This window comes from Aspergillus alliaceus (assembly GCF_009176365.1).
Source record: "Aspergillus alliaceus strain CBS 536.65 unplaced genomic scaffold BDW43scaffold_13, whole genome shotgun sequence".
Classification (NCBI taxonomy): domain Eukaryota; kingdom Fungi; phylum Ascomycota; class Eurotiomycetes; order Eurotiales; family Aspergillaceae; genus Aspergillus; species Aspergillus alliaceus.
In genome coordinates, this window is record NW_022474696.1 from 595,458 (window position 1) to 609,518 (window position 14,061).

A 14,061-nucleotide genomic window follows, 5' to 3' on the forward strand; every position below is an offset into this window, starting at 1 on the left:
TATTATACTTGGGTTAGACGAAGATCGACACAGGATAGTGGGGTGGAGAAGGTACATACTATATGTATATGCATTTACTCGAAAATGTGAAGTCGTGATAGTGACAGCGTGGCAATCACACACCTCGAGAAATTCTGCAATCTATGATATCCGCAACATAGTAGTCCTCATGCTTGAAATATTGTTGGAAGTGGGGTTTGATTGATATTCATTTTACTGTACAAGTATCAGGACGTCCGGATCGCGCCCTGGTAGCCGAATCAACATACTACTGCACTGTACCGTACCATCTGCTAAGGAGAGAGATAGATGTCGGTTTCTTGCAAACCGGCCCTTAAATAAGACGTATTCCTGTATTGTTAGTCTGGATAGCCTCGCCTGCTATAGATAGTGGTTTTTCCTAGACAGGAAATACCTCGACTTCACAGAAAGAGCATGTCATTCCTCCTCGCCACTTGAGTTGCCACCACCTCAAAATTGGCACTTCACATCTTGGGAGAATTTCCTTATCTAATGGAACTGACCTGGTTTCCAAGGCAGGATGGCTCAACCCAAGATTGGCAAAGTTTGAAGATACTCCATGCAGGTAGTCATTTGGGAGGATTTTTACATGACACGCGGCTCTTGCTAACTCTCGTTCCAATGAAATCGGCTGAGCTGATCTCATGGAACCAGTACGTACTTTACATGGAGATATCAGCTCCCAATGCGGAGCTCAGACACTGATATGTGCCCGAATTGTGGGTTGTGTGTATGTGCCTATTGTCAGTTACATTCTGCCCGGTGCTGCTTCTTCTTCTATTCTAGATTGGCATATCAAGAGACAATCAGGGCTGGCTGGATGCTCTAATATATGTAATCCTGCAGTGAGGTATTGGACAACGGACAGGCAACAGGGCCAACGAGAACGCCTAAAATCTCAGTCTGTGTATATATTCTTAGGCTAATCATATGAAAGTAAGCGTAGTTATTGTGGTATACCGCTAACTTATTTCCCATCTGTGGCGTAAAATATAAGTCCAGTAACTTCCGACGAAGACGGAATGCACACAGGATCCATTGGCAATCCAGTAAAGTCTAATCACACAGGTTGTTGCTCCCTGTAAGCCTCAGATCCATCGAACCCTGATCTACGAGCAACACAGTATATGTGAAGGACAGGACTCATGGGATACTACCACATTCGAGTGCCTACGTCAATGGCTGATGTCATTTAAGTCTCCACAAGCCCTTATTAGACATCATAATCCTCCAACCGGTTGGATACTCGAGAACAACACCCGTCATTCTCCAACCTTCTTCACCCGGGTGCTTGGGCACGGAATCTTATCACAGCCCGACATTGATGTAACGGATGAGAAGATAATTACGTTGAAGAAGATTTGAATCCAGGTTCCATGTCATGGATCTACGCGCCACATTTGGCAAACACTTCTATTGTATATTCTCCACTAATCAGCAGGCACGCCTGGTGACGAGTCCGTTCCAGAATGCTACGCCAAACATAGTCGCGTGGCCCATTTTTCTCGAATCAAAATAGAAGGGGAGGGAGTGAGATACGAATGGCTGCGCTCTCTGATCATAGGACGATGATCCCTCTTGGCTCCATATTACTTGTCCCGTGGTTGCAGTGGATCTTGTGGTTTCGGTTACATACACTTCGAGTGACTGGATGGCCACCCCAGAGGTTGACAATATATGCACGACAAACTTCGAGAACACACCTAGGTCAATAATAAACACAACCAATGGCTGATTGGATTGTCTGTGCGCATACTCCACTGAAGCGGACGAATCGCTAGTAGCTACTCAATTCTTGCTTGCATCATCTTTGGATCCAAGCCAAACCTAAATGCAGGAGAATGATCCCTTGCCTTAGCCATGAGTAGAACTCACCAGACCTCTAAAATCCCATTCTTACCTGAATCGGCATGGGTGTGTTACCCTCAAGGAGGCTTCGGCTGAATAGTGCAGGTGATATGCTGGAGTTGCACGGCATATGCCTATTGACGGGATGCGTGTTATTGGTGGTGAATTTTGGCCGATATACTCGGGTCACTTAAGTAATGAACATGTCATCGGGAACCCAAGACAAGCCTCTTCAACCCTCAAGGGTATCATGTTCTCCGGTGAACGCATGCAGAGTCTCATCTTGACGCTAGAGAAGCTACTAGATGCGGGATTTTGCGGTGGACTGCACTATGGAAGATAGGTATGAGAGTAGCGCACGGCATGGTTTGATGGCAAAGGGACCATACTCTTTCTATTTCATTCCACCTCAGTTCAAATTTGCTGCTCTAGAGCACATGTTGTCTAAGGGGTTATACCACTGGCATACCTCCGTTATCGGCACATTTGCTCCAGAGGGACTGGTGTGACATATCAACCCTAATAACGGGTAGTACATGTCCCAAGCCAACACCTAAACATAAAGTCCTTATACATACAATGAAAGTCACACCTAATTTTCCCTGTGAAACATTGCTCCTTCGAGTCTCTTTATACCCCGCAATTTGGAACATTTTGAGCAACCCTCCATAGGGCGCCTGCCTTGTATTAGTCGACTTAGCGCCCGACAGTGAGAGGCTAGACATGAAGTGCCTTTCTAACGGGCCAAATTGTAACAGGGACAGCGGCTACCAGAATCAATTGGGATCATCCAATCCAGTTTGAATCTCTCACTCATACACTTCCCTTCGCTGACATCCCATACCGACTGGACGGCATGATGACTACAGTAATATCCACTCTAGGTCATCTAGAATGTGAGGGTTGTCCTACAGAGTCCCATCGATTAAACCCCTCGGAGGTTAAAGCCAATCTTTGTTCAAAGCCGACCATGTCTGAATCGAGTCCTCCATTCACACCCCCTGCTCCTCATTCCAACTTCTTAATATACTCAATTCTCAAGGTTACAGTCATTACGGTTGCATCCATGGTGTCTTTCCTGTTCCCATGAGAAACATATAAGAGCCGATGTGGCCATATAGAACTCTTTGGTCCTCGCGGATCGGTTTCTTTCAGCATCCTACATTCTGACAACACCTGACCACTATCCAGCATGAAGGCCAGGCTTTTCCTTTTAAGTATAGTCTCGGTGCTCAGCTCCCTGGTAGACGCACTACCGAGCTCAGGCAATGATACCAGCGAGCTCCTCGCCTCAGACCGAATGGTCTTTGCTCATTTCATGGTAAGCCATCTGGATGGTTGGCAACATCGGACACAGAATCCTAACTACCCTACAGATTGGAATTGTCAGCAACAGAAGGTCGCCTGCAGATTTCGATAGTGACATGAAGCGTGCGAAGTCACTGGGGATTGATGCCTTTGCTCTAAACATTGGAGTAGATCGTGTTGACCCCTTTACTGATACGCAATTAGAATATGCGTACCAGTCAGCCGCAAATAATGACATGAAAGTCTTTATTTCCTTTGACTTTAACTGGTGGAGGCAGGATTCCGAAGCCACTGCAGCTGGTCAGAAGCTTGCCAAGTTTGCGAGCAAGCCAGCGCAGCTCCTAATAGATGGCAAGGTTTTCGTTTCATCCTTTGCTGGTGATGGCCTAGATTCTGACGCTTTCCGTGCTGCTGTTGGCCGGCCTATTTATTGGGCACCGAACTATCAAAAGGTTAGTAGCATTGATGTCTCGAAAGTTGAAGCTCTTTTCAACTGGATGGCCTGGCCCAATAATGGCAACAACAAGGCGCCAAGACCAGGCCAGACTGTGACTGTACAGGACGGTGACAAGGCATATTTGAATGTGTTGAAAGGGAAGCCATACATGGCTCGTGAGTTGCTCTTAACATTACCACATTTTCGGTCGAGATCTAACCTCATTATCAGCCGTCTCCCCCTGGTTCTTTACCCACTTTGGTGCCGAGGTCCCTTACAGTAAAAATTGGGTCTTTCCATCGGACAATCTTTGGTATGAGCGATGGACTGAGTTGTTGACCATGAAGCCACGCTTCATCGAAATTGTCACTTGGAATGACTATGGCGAGTCTCATTACATTGCACCTCTGAGCTCTCCTCATACAGATGACGGCTGCTCCAAATGGGTCAATGACATGTAAGCTAATATTTTTCAACAGTCGTTCCACTACTGACGACATATAGGCCACACAACGGCTGGATGGAAATGGCGAGACCCTACATAGCTGCTTACAAGGCAGGTGCCTCATCAGTCGGCGAGTACATCAAAGAGGAACAATTGATCTACTGGTATCGGCCTACTCCTCATGCAGTAAACTGCGATGCCACCGACACCTGCATGGGTCCTGCAAATAATGACTCTGGGAACTACTTCATCGGCCGTCCAAATGGGTGGGAGACCATGGAGGACGTAGTCTTCCTTGTGTCCATGTTGAAGTCTCCCGCCAAGATCCAAGTCATCTCGGGCAATAAAGAACAAGTATTCGAGGCCAAAGCCGGAGCCTCAGCTTTCAAAGTCCCCATGGGCGTCGGGAAGCAGAGCTTTGCCGTAGTCCGCGACAACAAGATGGTCCTAGCCGGGACGAGCCCGAAGGAAATCATCGACGGCTGTGTCTGCGGTATCTATAACTTCAATCCCTTCGGTAAGTATTTTCCATAAGCACAACTCACCTTCAATTCCGTCTACTCACGGTCCTCCTAGTCGGCATGCTCCCCCCAGAACCAATGGACAGCCTCCAGGGAGAAAGTCTCTCCAGCTTCACCAAAGGACTCAAGGTCAATTGCGAAGCCAGACCCTCGCTGGGACCTGCACCACCACCGCCATCAACGATCAACCCAAATCCACCGACAAACGCGCCGACAACCCCACCAGGAAACCCCCCTCCCACCAACAACCCTCCTCCTCCACCTCCTACCAATAGTCCTCCTCCTCCACCCACCGATAACCCTCCTCCTCCTCCTCCCCCCCCTACCAGTAACCCTCCTTCTCCTCCCCCTACCAGTAACCCTCCTCCCCCTTCTCCTACCACAACGAACAACCCTCCTCCCCCAAACCCTCCCCCAACTAACAACCCTAACCCTGGAGACGTCTGCACAGGTGGCACAGGATCCGGGAATCACCTCGGCCTCTGCGACTTCTGCTGCCACTATGGCTACTGCCCCCCTGGACCCTGTACCTGCACCCGGACCGGCGCTCCAGTCCCCACGCCGCCGACAACAGGCCAAAGGGGTGTTCCAAAGGACGGGCTAGACGACTCCTACAAGGGTCTGTGCAGCTTCGCCTGCGATCATGGATACTGCCCGCCAACGGCGTGCAAGCTGGTCTGATAGACTTGGTCGAGCAGGTATTGAGTCGGAGATGATTGGCTCTTTTGTGATATATATGAACTGAACGTATATGGAACTGGATTCAAATTGTGAGCAAGTCTAACACTCATTTACTTTTTATTTCTTTTCATTTTTCTTTTGTGGCGGATTGTGAGATTGGAATTCTGAGGAATTGAGAAATTGAGGTTGTTTTATTCTCGTTCGGAATTCGTTGTTGATCTGGAATTGCTTTTCCTGGTGTTTTGTATGTTCTCGCTGGTCGTACGCTGCGGAAAACGGAATCCAGGGTTACGGGGCACTTGTATATAGACTGACTTAACTTTTGCCACTTTTTGTTCTTGTTATTGTTCTTCATTCTCTTCGCTGTCCTTTATGGGCTTCTTATTCATATTCGTCATTTGAGCTTTGCAAGTTGAGTGTGTCTGTGTGTGTGTATTGTCCAGATATGCACATTTACAACGAAGGCTCGCGCAGTGAAATTGATCATCTATTCATTTCTTATCCTATCGGGACAGGCATCATACGTAAGTTCCATTGAGGACGCTGTCATCGTTGAAAGTCATTTACCAAACTAGCATAAAGCAGAGGCGTCATCTATTGGGGTATCTGTCGGTCCACGCAAACCAGAATGCACGTCGAACAAATATTTATATAATCTGATGCTGAAGTATCTTTAAAAATGCCATCCCTGGGCCAAGGTATTCGAGCAATGAAAGGCAAGCTCTGCAATTTTTACCCACGCAATACTTATGTCTAGGCAGCGGCTTTGTTATCCACTTTTTCCCACTCGCTATCTGTGCTCACATAGCCGGAGCTCTCTCCACTCACGCTGAGGCGCTTCCGCACTTCTCCTTGCTGCTCGGGCGGTTGGAGGGTGGCCGCAGTCGTGATGGTGGAGGTGGTGGACTGCGGAGGTGCGGCGGACGCAGCAGAGATTTTACGCTCCATCAGGCCTTCTGTTTCTGTGTCACTGTCCGTGCTGTCGAGAGCCCCCGGGGTTCTCCGACGAGCTTCCGACTTCCTCTCGCCATCATCGTCCTTCTCCGCGAGCAATTCCTTCGGTTGGTTCTTCGCCTTCTCAGCCTCCTGGGCTTGCACCGCTGCCAATTCCCGAGCAAACCAGTTGATCGAATACCATAGTGATGCGGAGAGGGCGGACAGGATGGCGAAGTGGACGCTATACGTGCCGAGGAGGAGCAGGAAGAGGACCAGCTGGAGAGCAGCGAAGGTGGCGTTGGTGGCAACGAGCAGGGTGGGAGTGGGACCTGGGGTAAAGATGCTCGCCCAAAGATCTTCCATAAACGATCCCATAATTTCTGATTATGCTTCGGGCCGGTTGTGCGCGGGGAAAGGGAGAAAGGGACACGGGTTCCGCGTCTTGGACAGGGGTGGAAGATAGAATGACGTTGAAGGTCGGAAAACGGAATCCGTGTGGTGGTTTGACTGCGCTACTGCATGGTTGTTAGTCGATGCAAAAGCGGTTGGATCGGGATGCCATCTGCCAAGCTGGACACAACGGGCATGGTTGCACAAACCTGATTTCAGGTCGGACACGCTGGACCAAGGCAGTCTGGGTTGGTGAAGGGTGCAACGAACCTGTCCCCGGAAAAATCGGCGGGTAACCGAAAGCTGAGCGGTCGGCCTTTGAAAAGCGAGATGTGGAGAATGGATGAGTCCGGAAAACTGGAGCCAGCCCCGTGTTTATCCAGGAATCTAGACTAGAGTTAAAGATCAGTGGCCCTTTCCCCGTGGGGTTGATGAATCGGAGGGTGGAGGAAAGGAGAATGGTTGAGTATGTTGCGTATTTTGGGGGGTGGGAAGGGAATTGTTGTCGGCGATGTTGATGTTTTTGAGAAGAAAAAGTCACGTCATAAAACAACAGAGGGGCAGAGCCGATAATACAGTACCTAAGGCAAGTCAGGCCGTCAGGTAGACTGACCAGACGCTATTCCGCGTACAGTCAGCTTTTCAGGCGTCGCTTTACCCGTGATCTACCAGAAAGAATCCTACAATCTCATGATAAGGCCAACTGATCCAATTCTGTTCGGGCATCAAGTGTTGATTCGTGTCAAAGATTTCGGCTACCTGGAATAACAGGTCGATAATTCTCGGTTCCTTGTGTACTCTATACTCGTTGATCACTTTCCTCCTAAAATAAAATAATTCCATGTCATGTTCCCGCAAGGTACGCCGTATTACCCTGCCTTACCTAGTAGAACGGCGTACGGATAACGTCCGGTCGGCTTTCGAAATGTTCTCGTTCAGTTGCCGTCGATACTGCAACTCTAAACACGATCACCCGCCAATATCGTTTCCCCGCAACCCCGTAGTAAAACCGCCTGTCGTGATTCGATAGGATCCCGAGGTCTACATTGGTGACCCCCACGAGAATGGACGATCTGACCCATGGCTCTCTCCTTGCCGCGAATGGTGACATCCTGAATTAACTCAGCGATTCCTATACGCTGCGCTTGTTCATCATGGGTTTCACTAGTAGGCGGGGGGAATCCATTAGGGCGCATACTCCACGTTGTGTACTCTGGACCTCTCGCGGAAGATACCTTTCGCGGTGCCATTCGATTCTCGTGGTGTTGTTGTTTACCTAAACCGGCACGTGCTACCGTGGTATCACGGGACGATTCGTATCAAGGGCAGTTAGTAAGGGTTAGACAGGGAAATCTTCAGTCGAAATCACTTCAACTGAAAAGCAGACTACATGGGGGCAGATGTCCAAGGGTGAACTACCACACCGAATGATTCCATGGCCAACAAGGACATTCTACCCTCTTCTATCCTCATACTCTCTCCAGGGATTGAGTTTCTAGTGGTTTCCAACCTTGCAGGGCCCACTATCAAAAAGTCTCCCCAAAACTAACCGGGAACTTTCTACTTCAAGTTTAGTACGCCTCGATTTGGCTTCTCCACCACTCTCTCAACCGCTTCTGATTCGACCATCCACCTGCAATTCAGACAGCTAAGACAGGGTAGGGTTATTTTCTTCTCTACTTTTCTGTCTCATGGATCTGGAAGCTATCCGGCCGTCCTGCGAATCACAGCTGCAGGTCGGCCTTTGGCTCCTTCTTATCCCTGGTTGGCTCCTTGGCCTGCAGTCGGCTACCTTGAACCCATGTCTATCTATATAAGTCGTGCTGTAGCTCCTGGCTCTCCCTTTCTTTCTTGAGTCGCAGTTCTAGTGTGTTGTACCGTCCACTGGTTTGAAAAGAACTCCCCTGTCATTGCTTACCCACATTTTCTTACACGCATCCTTACCCATTCCTTCCTTCCGTATCACCTGGTAGGCATGGCCTCCAAGGATCTAGTGCAGACTGGAGATACCCCCGATGGAAAATCCGACATCCAGGGGTTCTCTCACCATGCCGAGGACATCTTGAATGATAGAGAGCCTTATGGCCCTCCGGGTCTTGCAGGCCTGGTTGCCAATCCGTTCGTCTTTATGTGTGCTGCTTGTTCAACACTTGGAGGTTTGCTGTTCGGTTATGATCAAGGTGTTGTATCCGTCATCCTGGTGATGGAGCAGTTCCTCGAACGTTTTCCTGAAGTCTCCCCTGATTCGTCGGGTGCCGGCTTCTGGAAAGGTCTGATGACGGCCATGATTGAATTGGGAGCTCTACTGGGAGCCCTCAACCAGGGATGGATCGCCGATAAAATTTCTAGACGTTACTCTATCATCGTCGCCGTCATCATTTTCACCATTGGCTCTGCACTGCAAACTGGTGCCACCAATTATGCGATGCTCACAGTAGCTCGGTTGATCGGAGGTGTTGGCATCGGTATGCTGTCGATGGTTGCACCATTATACATCTCTGAAATCAGTATGTGCATTACGTTAATCCAATGGGTAGGAATGTTTGTGCTAATTTGTGTCTAATTTAGGTCCACCTGAGTGTCGAGGTACTCTCTTGGTGTTGGAAGAATTTTGTATCGTTTTAGGAATTGTGATCGCCTACTGGATCACTTATGGTACTAGATTCATGATTGGAGAGTGGTCCTGGAGGCTTCCGTTCTTGCTGCAAATGGTCCCAGGCTTTGTTCTTATTGGAGGTGTAATGATGCTTCCTTTCTCCCCCAGATGGCTTGCCTCCAAGGACCGGTACGAGGAAGCTCTTGAGAGTTTGTCGAAACTGCGACGGTTACCGACGACCGATAAGCGCGTGCGCCAGGAATACCTGGATATTCAAGCAGAAGTTCGCTTCCACCAAGAAATGAACGCCGAAAAACACCCTAATCTCCAAGGTGGTGGAATCAAGGACTCTTTCCTCCTCGAGATGGCGTCCTGGGCAGATTGTTTCAAGTCCGGCTGCTGGAGGAGAACTCATATCGGTGTTGGTCTCATGTTCTTCCAACAGGTCAGTGCCAAAGGCGATTCCCACTACTCTGCAACCCACTGACTGATATTTGAGCTGTAGTTCGTCGGCATCAATGCGCTTATCTACTATTCCCCAACACTCTTCGAAACCATGGGTCTGGACTACGATATGCAACTCCTGATGTCGGGTATTCTCAACGTTACACAACTAGTAGGAGTGGTCACTACCGTTTGGACCATGGACACTCTGGGTCGACGGTTCCTATTGCTTTGGGGTGCATTGTTCATGTTCATCAGCCACCTAATCATCGCAGTCTTAGTTGGTCTATACTCCGATAACTGGCCAGCATATCGCCCGCAAGGTTGGGCCAGCGTGGGTCTTTTGCTCTTTTATATGGTGGCCTTCGGAGCTAGCTGGGGTCCCGTCGGCTGGGCCATGCCTTCTGGTAAGTTTATGCGCCTTTCCGCGTCAAAAGGCTGTCTTTTAACCCATGCATAGAGGTGTTCCCGTCATCACTCCGTGCGAAGGGTGTAGCGCTCTCGACGTGCTCCAATTGGCTAAACAACTTTATTATTGTGAGTAGCCCTGCGTTAAACATGGTTATGACCCATATACTAACCTGCCCAGGGCCTTATCACCCCTCCTCTAGTGCAAAATACGGGATTCGGTGCCTACACATTCTTCGCAGTGTTCTGTTTACTGGCGCTCATCTGGACGTTCTTCTTCGTTCCTGAAACCAAGGGTCGGACTCTAGAGCAGATGGACCATGTGTTTAAGGATAATTCAAGCGAGGCTGAACAGGCTCGCCGACATGCTATTGAGGTGGAGCTGCTCCGAGCTGAATCAGAGAGACATGCAATGGAGGCTTGATCAGGGGCAGTATTAATCCCCCTACTCTTGAGTCTCCTTTATATCTAATCTCCGCTCGATCTTGCCTTTACGCACGTTGGGCCCCAGGCGGGCCCTTATTTCGATTCATAATGCTGTATATCACCATAACCTTAGTATATATATCCATTTAACGAGACTATGATTTACAGAACTGTTGCGTCGGCTGTATACATACTAAGGTCGGCTTTGTTACTCAATATTAGTAAAATGACCTCCAGAAAGCCTATGAATTTATTGTCCGCGCTCTAAAACATGTCAAGCGACATCATAATATCCGCCGTCTGGGGTATTCTTTGCTTTTTCCTCTCGACCACAAAAACTAACGTTGGCTGAGGGTCCAACCTTGCACCTCAATATATTGAACACCTTACTTTTTTTTTAATAGAACTTAATCTCTCCGTTGACCCCTAAAAACATTTGCCTCCGCCCATACATATATCCCGACATCAAGTGTCCATTGAGCAAGGGTATGAGTCTAGTTCTAGTCGCCACCAACTCCAGTAAAAAGCGGCTCCAGCATGTACGCCAGACCATCTTGTCAAACCAGGTCTTTTAGGTAGCTAACATGAGCTCCCCTGATAAATGTACATACTACCCAACATATAGCCCCCCTCCTATTCCACAGACACAACCCAAACCCAAATAGGGCTAGCCCACCGGCCCAACTCTTTATCGATAAGAACCCATTGCTGACTCATCAGCGCGTGAGCCAAAGCGCGACCTCACTCGTGCAACCACACCGTCAGCCAAACATACCCCATTAACCTCAAAACCGCAATGCCTTAGAAACCTCCAGGAAACGACGATGGCGATCCCCGAATCTCACCGGCGAATATTCGCGTCTGTTTTCTCACCCGTGCATGTTAACGATCCGAAGCCCAAAGCAAAGTCCAAAGAGCCGGACCGGGCGTGGCTGGCAGCGACGACGTTTCTTTCGATTCCCGATCGGGGGTTCGAGGGGTTAGAGGATGAGGGGCTCAAGGTGCCCGGGAAGGGGGTGACGGATTCGCTGGCGTATTTGGTGGATAAGGGGGTGACGAATCGGGGGGAGTGGAGTATATTTGATTGGTATGGGGGGGAGATGCGGAGGCATTTTTATAAGAATTATAAGGCTGAGCTGGTGAAGGTCGGTCTATGTGTTGTTCTTGTTGTTTGATGTTTGTGTGGTTGCCTTGCTAAGAGGTTTTTATCTAGTTTTTGGATCATCGGGATGGACTTCGGAAGATCGTTTATTGTTTGCAACTGATACGGAAGGCTTACTTTGCGCCGCTTATGGAGTATCTGCTTCCGTTGTTGGATGCTGTGGAGCAGGAGAGGGTGTTTGTTCAGCGTCGGCGGAACTTTCACTTGATGATTGCTTATACACTGCCTTGGCAGCGTGTTTCGCCTTTGCTTAGTCGGGAGTTGATGACGCATGCTATCACGATACTGGGGATCGATACGTTACAGGAGAGGGAAGAGGAAGTTGATGTGGATGATATGGAGGTCGACCGACGGTATTCCGTCTCATATCGAGATTGGCGGGATGAACCGTCTGCTGAGGTTCGGATGCAGATGATGACGGAAGGCGAAGATGCGCGCGTTACTACTGCTCGTGAACGATTGCTGTCGTTCTTTAATGATTTAGAGCTTGTTGGGCTGGGCGGAGTCAGAGCTCAGAATGTTTTTGCTGGCGTGATGAATACCATGATGACGGAATTTATGAGGGCTGCATATACAGGACAGTGGGAGGGGCCATCGAAGGTCTCACAACACCTTCGACACTGGATAGAGAATGTTTTTGCTCGACTGGTTGTACAGGTCCTAGCTATCATCAATGTCCCCGAGACCGGAACAAAGGAGACTGATCGTCTGGACGTGAAACTCAGCGACGTGGAGAAATGGCAAGAAATTGGCATTGCTCGTCTGGGGGCTCTTCGCACTGGGGAACTATTTGATGTGATAGTTGAGTGGCCGGCTAGTAGTGGTGCCATTGAGGATTTGCGGCATTTCACAGCATATCCAGCAGCACGGTTTCAGGTGACACAGTCTTTCTCCGCGGCCCTGGAACAACGTCTTTTGCACCCGGGTGCTTCGACCGTGGAGATATTGCAGATGTATATTTCCATTATCCGTGCGTTTAACCTGTTAGACCCGAAAGGTGTTCTTCTGGATCGGATCGCTCGGCCCATTCGCAGGTACCTTCGGGACCGCCAGGATACCGTAAGGGTCATTGTCGGTGGCCTTTTGGCCGACCCAGCAGATGCTCATGTGCATGGCCCTGGAGACACGTTGGTCGAACTGTCGGCCGAATTGACCAAGGCCCACCAGAATTCAATGACAAGTGACCGGGGAGAACTGGATTGGGATGATATGAACTGGATGCCCGATCCAGTCGACGCAGCCCCCGACTATCGGAAATCCAAAAGTTCGGACGTCATCGGTAGCTTAATCAGTTTGTTCGATTCAAAGGAGGCCTTCGTGAAGGAGATGCAGAGAATGCTGGCAGACCGGCTGCTCCAAAAGTGGGCGAACTTTGATCAGGAGATGTCGGTGCTGGAGCTTCTCAAGCTTCGTTTTGGCGACAATGCTTTGCAGGCTTGCGAAGTCATGCTCCGGGATATCTTTGATTCACGGCGGGTCGATGCGGTTGTGAGAAATGACCAAGGCCTGACCAGGAAATTGGCGGCAGTATCTCCTACATCTAGCTTAGAAGATGACGATGTTCCACAGCTGCACGCCAAGATCTTGTCCCACTTTTTCTGGCCCGAACTCCAAGAACAGTTTTTCAATGTGCCCGAGGAGATTTCGGAATTGCAACAGCGCTATGCTGCAGGATTCGCGTCGCTCAAGCAGTCTCGTAAGCTCACCTGGCTCAATGGGTTCGGACAAGTGAAAATCGAGCTGGATCTCGAAGACCGGTGGTTTACGGACGAAGTGACTACTTGGCAAGCCACCGTCATCTATGCGTTCAACACCCCATCCGATGAGGGGTCCGACGAAGGCTCCGACGAGCCGATAAGCAAAAGTGTCAACCAATTGGCTGAGGAATTGGACATGTCGGTAGCTTTGGTGCGCAGTGCATGCTTGTTCTGGGTCAGCAAACGCATTCTGACCGAGGTGCAGCGAGACACTTTTCGTGTGCTGGAAGTTCTACCGAATGAGGAGGAGGAAGCTATCGGAGGCACTGGCGTATCAGCCGCAGACGATACTGCAGGGGGTGGATCGGCGGACTCGGCGGCAGCAGCCGAAGCCGCAGCGGCCGCAGCAGCGAAGGAATCGGCGGAGGCGGCGACGATGGAGAAGATGAACCTGTACTGGCAGTTTATCATGGGCATGTTGACCAATCAAGGCGCGATGCCGTTGCAACGCATTGTGATGATGCTAAAAATAGCCGTGCCGGGCGGATTTCCCTTCAACAACGAAGAACTGCGGGAGTTCCTAGCGGGAATGGTGTCCAAGGGAAAACTGGAGATCGTCAGCGGAGGCAACTACAAGATCGTCCAATAATTCCGCTGCCGGAGGGATACGATTTATGACTAATGATGTATAGATTAATGGTCGTTGCTAATCGGACATGGTATTGAACTAAAAAAAAGAGAC

At 49.5% G+C, this 14,061-nt stretch overlaps 5 protein-coding genes across 5 annotated transcripts; 4 read left to right on the forward strand and 1 right to left on the reverse strand.

The window, feature by feature from the left end:
* Positions 1–571: 571 nt before the first annotated feature.
* Positions 572–1,049, forward strand: BDW43DRAFT_43421 (uncharacterized protein). Its single transcript, XM_032050056.1, has one exon. The coding sequence runs from the start codon at positions 666–668 to the stop codon at positions 945–947; it is 282 nt and encodes a 93-aa protein (XP_031902094.1). The 5' UTR covers positions 572–665; the 3' UTR covers positions 948–1,049.
* Positions 1,050–3,061: 2,012 nt separating this feature from the next.
* Positions 3,062–5,260, forward strand: BDW43DRAFT_309624 (glycoside hydrolase family 71 protein; the record flags this gene model as incomplete). The annotated part of the gene is made up of 5 exons (XM_032046737.1): positions 3,062–3,190; positions 3,246–3,789; positions 3,845–4,070; positions 4,118–4,575; positions 4,635–5,260. 5 exons carry the CDS (start codon positions 3,062–3,064, stop codon positions 5,258–5,260), a joined length of 1,983 nt encoding a protein of 660 aa, XP_031902095.1.
* Positions 5,261–5,905: 645 nt separating this feature from the next.
* Positions 5,906–7,100, reverse strand: BDW43DRAFT_43436 (V-type ATPase assembly factor PKR1). Its single transcript, XM_032050057.1, has 2 exons — positions 6,796–7,100; positions 5,906–6,711 (listed from the first exon to the last, which is right to left on the reverse strand). The coding sequence occupies exon 2, from the start codon at positions 6,569–6,571 to the stop codon at positions 6,014–6,016; it is 558 nt and encodes a 185-aa protein (XP_031902096.1). The 5' UTR covers positions 6,572–6,711; positions 6,796–7,100; the 3' UTR covers positions 5,906–6,013.
* A 1,099-nt stretch (positions 7,101–8,199) lies between these two features.
* Positions 8,200–10,658, forward strand: BDW43DRAFT_43448 (sugar porter family MFS transporter). Its single transcript, XM_032050058.1, has 5 exons — positions 8,200–9,093; positions 9,155–9,627; positions 9,688–10,033; positions 10,087–10,163; positions 10,216–10,658. Exons 1-5 carry the CDS (start codon positions 8,562–8,564, stop codon positions 10,456–10,458), a joined length of 1,671 nt encoding a protein of 556 aa, XP_031902097.1. The 5' UTR covers positions 8,200–8,561; the 3' UTR covers positions 10,459–10,658.
* An 856-nt stretch (positions 10,659–11,514) lies between these two features.
* BDW43DRAFT_43540 (anaphase promoting complex subunit 2) lies at positions 11,515–14,057 on the forward strand. The gene is made up of 3 exons (XM_032050059.1): positions 11,515–11,605; positions 11,674–13,530; positions 13,585–14,057. Exons 1-3 carry the CDS (start codon positions 11,561–11,563, stop codon positions 13,966–13,968), a joined length of 2,286 nt encoding a protein of 761 aa, XP_031902098.1. The 5' UTR covers positions 11,515–11,560; the 3' UTR covers positions 13,969–14,057.
* Positions 14,058–14,061: the final 4 nt, after the last annotated feature.

Excerpts from the sequence above, each read along its gene's own strand:
- BDW43DRAFT_43421 (XM_032050056.1), top strand. The coding sequence starts at position 666 with ATGGAACCAGTACGTACTTTACATGGAGATATCAGCTCCCAATGCGGA.
- BDW43DRAFT_43436 (XM_032050057.1), bottom strand. The coding sequence starts at position 6,571 with ATGGGATCGTTTATGGAAGATCTTTGGGCGAGCATCTTTACCCCAGGT.
- BDW43DRAFT_43448 (XM_032050058.1), top strand. The coding sequence starts at position 8,562 with ATGGCCTCCAAGGATCTAGTGCAGACTGGAGATACCCCCGATGGAAAA. Across the intron at positions 9,094-9,154 it reads ATTATACATCTCTGAAATCA|GTCCACCTGAGTGTCGAGGT; the intron begins GTATGTGCATTA and ends TGTCTAATTTAG. Across the intron at positions 9,628-9,687 it reads GTCTCATGTTCTTCCAACAG|TTCGTCGGCATCAATGCGCT; the intron begins GTCAGTGCCAAA and ends TTTGAGCTGTAG.
- BDW43DRAFT_43540 (XM_032050059.1), top strand. The coding sequence starts at position 11,561 with ATGCGGAGGCATTTTTATAAGAATTATAAGGCTGAGCTGGTGAAG. Across the intron at positions 11,606-11,673 it reads ATAAGGCTGAGCTGGTGAAG|TTTTTGGATCATCGGGATGG; the intron begins GTCGGTCTATGT and ends GTTTTTATCTAG. Across the intron at positions 13,531-13,584 it reads TGGACATGTCGGTAGCTTTG|CGAGACACTTTTCGTGTGCT; the intron begins GTGCGCAGTGCA and ends ACCGAGGTGCAG.